The sequence below is a fragment of the Arachis ipaensis genome, chromosome B05 (genome assembly GCF_000816755.2).
Source record: "Arachis ipaensis cultivar K30076 chromosome B05, Araip1.1, whole genome shotgun sequence".
NCBI lineage: Eukaryota > Viridiplantae > Streptophyta > Magnoliopsida > Fabales > Fabaceae > Arachis > Arachis ipaensis.
Window position 1 is genome coordinate 147,504,162 of NC_029789.2, and position 7,033 is coordinate 147,511,194.

At 29.6% G+C, this 7,033-nt stretch overlaps 1 protein-coding gene across 2 annotated transcripts in view; it reads right to left on the minus strand.

The window, feature by feature from the left end:
- LOC107644870 (protein DETOXIFICATION 34) overlaps positions 1-5,767 on the minus strand; it is an 8,923-nt gene extending 3,156 nt beyond the window's left edge. The window contains exons 1-5 of one of the 2 annotated variants that reach the window (XM_016348817.2): positions 5,358-5,767; positions 3,587-4,212; positions 2,861-2,917; positions 2,241-2,479; positions 2,023-2,141 (exon numbers count right to left, since the gene is read on the minus strand). In XM_016348817.2, coding sequence (XP_016204303.1) covers positions 2,023-2,141; positions 2,241-2,479; positions 2,861-2,917; positions 3,587-4,212; positions 5,358-5,627 — 1,311 coding nt within the window. In that variant the 5' untranslated portion in view covers positions 5,628-5,767. Of the gene's footprint in view, positions 1-489; positions 840-2,022; positions 2,142-2,240; positions 2,480-2,860; positions 2,918-3,586; positions 4,213-5,357 lie in introns of those variants that run through there. The other variant, XM_021103253.1, reaches the window with a different exon arrangement.

The window sequence follows — 7,033 nt, forward strand, 5'->3', positions numbered from 1 at the left end:
CTGGTTTTAACCACTAGACAAAAAGGCACTTTCATTTTTTTTAAATTATGGCTGTGATAGTGAGATAGGCTATAATCTCATAAAAAATTCAAAATTTTTATGTTCAAAGAAAAAGAGTATTTGAAAGTAAGTCTAATTACTTTTATAACTATTATTTGTTAGGCGAGTCCTGGAGTAACGGTTGAGTTGTCTTTTGTGACTTTAAGGTCACAAAATTCAAACCGAAATCAATTACTAATATAATTATCAAGTTAGACTGTCTATATTATATTCTTTGGGTGCGATATTTTTAACGCAAGATGCCCTATTTTAGTACTAACTACTCTTTCAAGTGTAGTTATTAGTATAAGATGAGGACTAAAGTTTAAGGGAGTAAAGTTACACATTTCTAAGTTCTAACCTTATCTTTAATTGTGTGTTTTTGGAACATAGACATTAATTAATTAAAAGATGTAGCAGCAAGTGTGGGAAGAATGGGGAGAAGCAAACCAGCAAAGTAAAATAGATGGCACTGATTACACCAAAGTAAAGAGATATTGAAGAAAGAACAATGTCTCCAAGATGGCCAGCATATATGTTGAGTGAAGAAATTGTGAGAAAATCAAAGAGTGATGAGAGTGCCATTGGTGCTGCAATCTTCCATAACTTCACTGTTTCTATGCACAACACAAACTTGGCATCCTTGAAGCTCTTCACTGCCAAGTAATCAGCCTCTGAGGTAGATTCTTCCATAACCAATAATGGTGCCTCCTCCATTTTTGGAACTCAGTAAAGGGGTGATGAATATTTTGTTATGAACTTGCAAACAATACTAACTAACAAACCTTATGTGATCATAATTTGTTTATAGTCTTATCCTATGAAGAAGTACGGACACTTCTCTGAATTATCGTGTCCGCGTGTCGGACATATTTCGGACACGACATTTACCGACACTCGTCCGACACACGTGTCTGCTGTGTCCAATCGTGTTTTAATAAAAAAATGAAAAATTCTTCTCTGGACACGCCTAGACACACCTAAATACCATCACGTGTCCGCATGTTCAGTCTTATTCTTAACATATATTCTTAAAATAAATTTAGATATAGTATATATTATTATTTATTAAAACAAAAAATATTTTAAATACTTGATATAATTAAAATAAGACATTAAAAATAATTAAAAATTTTAATTTATATTTTAATATGAATAAAATATCAAAATATCATTACAATTTATTTAAAAAAATACTTTATATTTTATATATATGCATGTCCTCATGTAAGATTTTAAAATTCGCGTGTCGGTGTGTCTCGTGTCGTGTCCCGTGTCCGTGTCATTATCCGTGCATCATACGTCTTATCTCAATTAATTAAAAGCACTTTGTGGCACGTTATTCAAAGTGTTTTTATCATGGAAGTTGGGCCTTCATCATCATGATATAGTGTTTTGTTCTTTTAGATTTTAGTGAGAGCAATTAGGATTAGAATGAACTAATTTACATAATTAGTATGCTTAATCCCTTAACTAATTACTCAACTATCGTTGATTGATTGCATAAAGCATAATGAATAGTTGATCCCGTTATAAATAGAAAAATGTGGTGGGATTATTCATCCAGATTCAACCACACATTCAACTTAAATTCTTATTTAATTATTTTGCAAAACACAAAATATTTATCATTTTTGACTAAATTTTTATTAGTGTGTTAAGAAATTCATGTAGGAACATATGGGGAGAAAATCATCAGAACATTTAATAGAATAGACTAGTTTAAAAAATATTAAAATTAACTGAATATTTCTTCGTAAATTAAAGGTATATCCATAATTAAAAACCAAAATAAATCTTTAATCACATATTTTTTTAGATAAAAATTCGATTAATTTTAATATTTTTTACATAAAAAAAGACTTAATTACAAAATTAAAAACAATATACAAATTTAATTAAAAATAAAAAATATAAAAAACTAATTAAAAATTTGATAAAACTATAAGAAACCACAGAATAACTAAACCATTTAATAATTACCTTAAGTCCCAAATGGTAATTGAAACCAAGAAAATAGCCAAGAGAGAGTCCAACAATATAATAACATGCCAAGTTTATGTATCCAATCATCACTTGCCATCCACTTCCAATTGCAACACCTATCAACATTATTATATAAACACAAGTCTATTAGAATTTATTATGGGTTGTGACTTAGGTTAAGTCACCAAATTAAAGCAAATTTATATATAGTTGACCTGATATGACTTGTGAAACACTACTAAGAAGCATGGATAGAGCAAGAAGGTAAGCTAAATCAGCCACTGCTCTGATCAAATCCTCACTGTTGGTGAAGATCATGGCAAGGTTTTGTTTACACAACAAAACAACACTCATGAATGAAATTCCAATGAAGAGAGATTCACACATTGTCACAATGAATGAGTATCTTGCTGCTCTTGGATGTGACATGCCAAGCGTATTGGACACTCGAACACTTCAAATTCAATTCATACAAACCAATAAAATCAACAATCAAGTGTAACAATTTTAAGAAAATTTACTACTCTATGCATAAAATGCTTCTAAATTATAGATAATAATTACATCAACGGTTCTGTTACGTTACCAATAGTATTTCTGCCAACTTCTGCCAACTCTTATTTATAATTGTGTTTAATGAAGTGTCTTCGTGGATGTGTCTAATAAAAATACATTTTTTATGGCTGTGTTTAATAGAAGTGTCTTTTTATATATGTGTTTAAAATATAATAATTAATTATTGTTGACAATAAGTTGACAGATAATATATTGGTACCCTATTCTTTTCGTTACATCAATCATACACCAATGGATTTTATTTTTATATATAACTCACCTTATGGCAGTGCTTATTCCAAGTAGCAGCATCAAGTACCAACCCTGAATATTGATGCTAAAACACAAAAGCATCTTAGTTATGAAAATCAAGAGAAAATTAAAGAGCTGAAAATAATTGATAAAAGGAACTAATAAATATCATATTTCACAAAATGTTAATATGTTAGCCCAGAGCTATAATTTCTCAAGAATTTATTTATTACTTCTAACTTTTATGCATTATGTCATAACAGAATAGAAACCTGAAGTAAAGATTAAGCGATCATAGATTTAAATTATGGAATTTATTACTGATATAATTATTAGGTTAGGTTGTCTATATCCTTTTGGATACGATCATTTTTTAGATCCTGTGTTAACGCAGGATGTTTGTGCATCAAACTGTCTTTTGCATTATGTCAGAATAAAAAAAAAGGAGAGTGCTAGGGGAACAATGAAAATTTTGAACAATATGAACAACCACCAATCAAATGAAAATACACTACACTCTAATTTAATGCTACTAATTAAATTTACTTTTTTAACCTTATTAATTCACATTGTTCAAAAATCTTGTTGGTTATCTATACTTTTCCTAAAAAAAAAATATTCGAAATATTTAATTATGTATTAACATATCATTAGATATTTACTTAAAAATGATTAAAATGAACAAATCTAATAAGTAATAATATCATTAAAATTAAAGTCATGATAAAATAATGAAGTTTGATTATTATCTTACCAAATAGAATAGGAAGCAAGAGCAATAACAGGGTTGTCTAAGTGACCAGCAAGAAGGACAATGAAAGTAGAATACCATTGCTCCAAGCATGTCATAACAGATAAAGAAAGACTTAGCCAAGTAAATGGCAACAAATCTTTGAAAGCCAAGAAAGAATAACCACTCCAACCTTCCTTACACCAACAAGAAGCATACACAACAAGAGCCAAAGCAAGAACCCAATGTGAGACATTATGAGCCATAGCCAACCCTGTTGATCCCCAATTAAATCCATAGATGAAGACATAAAGAAGCAAATTTTGTACAAGTAGGGCCACAAATGTTATGCATGTTATCACCATAACCTTGCTTTGAGCTTGAAGGAATCTTTGTGTGGGGAGTATGAAAGCAAAGGAGAACATGGATGGAATTGCTTTTAATGCATAGTTTCCAGCAAGCTCTGATATTTCTTTGTCTTGGCCAAGGAACTCTAAGATTGGAGTTGCATAAATGTGGGTTGGTAAGAGGATTATGCAGCTCATAGTTAGCACAATCCATGATCTTTGGAGATAGATTCCAGTGGATTTAACTTGTCCTGCTCCATAAGCTTGTCCACATAGTGTTAGCAGTGCTGATGACATGCCAAACTGCAATTTTTGCTCAAACATACACATTTTGGTTTGTTTTAACACTTATTTTAGATCACTGTCATGTAATATCTCTATATTTCTGTCTATTATGTCACATTTTCCAAATACATGTTATACAATCCTAATAACTACAATTTTTGGATAATAAATAGAAGAAAAAAGGACGAATAAATTTCAGACTTTTCATCTCTTTTGGCTAATGGAAATACAAAAACATCTTCTTAAGTTCTAAGTGATCATGATGCTTTTGTATTTTTTATTAGTCAGAGACTAATTTATTTTTGTGATGACATTAATAAGTCAAAGACTTATTTGTCCTCATTTGGCAAATTTGGATTAAAAAAAAAAAAACTATTTGTAAATTTGTGTAGAGATAAGAAGTTGAATTAAGTGAAGAGTTTCTTCTCAAGACAAGCCTACATTTCTTTTCTTTATATAATATATTTGTTTTATGTCTTGGTATTAGGTTGTCCCATTTCTAAACTTGTGTGTGTTTTTAATGGACTTTTTGTACTCATTTTCATCAATGAATGCCTATAAAGTACGGACACTTCGCTGAGTTATTATGTCCGCATGTCGGACACATTTCAGACACGACACTTATCGACACTCGTCCGACACGCGTGTCTGCTGTGTCCAATCGTGTCTTAATAAAAAAAAAAAAATTATTCTTCACTTTATATTTTATATATATGCGTGTCCCCGTGTCATGTAAGATTTTAAAATTCGCGTGTCGGCGTGTCCCGTGTCGTGTCGTGTCCCGTGTCCGTGTCACCGTGCATCATAGATGAATGCAAATTCTACCTTGGTTAAAAAAAAAAAATCTAAACTAACTTAACTTGGTATTCATAAAAAAATTGGATTAATTCGACAAAACAATAAAAATGGTTCGCACCTTAATCATAATTGAAGTATCGAATTAATTTCCATGTTTGATTTAGAAATAGTAGGAGTTTACAATTATAGGAACCAATGAAATATTTGTACAATGTGTACAATGGAGATTTAGGAATATTCGATTCAGTATTAGAGATATAATTATTAGTGTTACATTTTTTTATCAACTTAAACTTTTGGGACCAGTAGTTTCATAACATGGTATTAGAGTTTTAGATTCAAAGGTTGAAGTGAGATATACGAACCAGGAAATTATAATAAAAGCAGGATATGACACCAAGGTAAAGAGAGATGGAAGATAGAACAATGTCTCCAAGGTGACCAGCATAGATGTTGAGTGAAGAAACTGTGAGGTACTGAAAGAGTGATGAGAGTGCCACTGGCCCTGCAATCTTCCATAACTTCACTGTCTCACTGCACAACACAAATTTTGCATCCTTCAAGTTCTTCACTTCCAAGTAATCATCAGATTCTGTTGGAGGACTTGACTCTCTCATGAGTAATGGTGCCTCCATGGTTGGAGCTTTGAAGATAACTTCTTCACACTTCACTTACTCTCACATGATTACTTCAACCTACAATTATTAGCACACAAACACACAACACTAGTGGGGTATGATTAGTCTTGTCTCTTTTTGAAATAAAGCTAGAAAACTAGAGAAGCAAACAATTCTCACAATAGTATGTTACACTAAATAAATAAATGAGATGAAGTTGTGAAACATGTGTAATTAAAATACTGTTATTGCCAAAAACATGGTGAAGAAAATTAAGATTTTTTTATGCGTGGTTGGATGGTGTTTCTAAGTTTACCTGAAATAGAGAATTGAAAAATGGACATGAATGATTAAGTGAGTAAGAATTTTAGAAAAAATACCTAGAGAGGATGGTACACCAATTGGAGAAAGTTTAAAGCCAGCATTTTTATTAAAATTTGGTCAGTAGTGTTTGTTTGGGCGCTATTATTTTGATAAAAAAAATCTTTTTTCATTTCTTTTTTTGTGTTTTAATGTGTTTGACAAATTCTAGTATTAAAAATAAAAGTACTAGAAAAATAAAAAAAAGATCTTTTTTGAGAAGCGGTAATTTACATCTTTTTTTAAAAGATCTTTTTCTCTTAAAAAAAAGATGTTTTTCGCCTAATAAATAAACAAAAGAGTACTTTTATATCGTTATACCCAAACATAATTGATAGATAAAAAGATCTTTTTGCATGAAATACCCAAACATAAAATTACTTTTACTTTTCCATAAGATCTTTTAAAAAAAGATAAGTCAAAAAAAGATCTTTTCTTATAAGTTTACCCAAACAAGCTCTTAATTAACAAAAAAAAAAGTGAGTAATCCTATACCATTAAATGTAATTTTATATTGACGGCTACAAATTACAAAAGTTGTTGAATAGCACTCCTCTTTCTAGAATTAAAGAAAGACTCGTGCCAATAGAGTTAATTCCTTGTCAGCAATTATATTTTCTAATAGATTTTTTATTAAATTTTTAATTATGTCTTTATATTTTTTAATTGAATTTATATATTGTTTTAAATTTTGTAATTAGATCGATAATGTAAAAAATATTGGAGTTAATAGAATATTTTTTCGGTAAATTAAAAATACTCACAATTAAGAATCTAATTCGGTCTTTGATCACATATTTTTTGAAAAAATATTTTGTTAATTTTAACAATTTTGATATGAAAATAACCTCATTACAAAATTAAAAATAATATAAAAATTTAATTATAAATTTAATAAAATTTTAAAAATTAACTGAAAAGTTAAACCTTAATTTTATGTACCACCAAAAAGTACACATATCATTTCTATTGTTTAATGTTGAGACGCCGAGTTAATTAGATAGAGTCAAGGCACAAATAATTTATCATTTCTAGAAGATGTGAACAAACACTGGATTGAGACT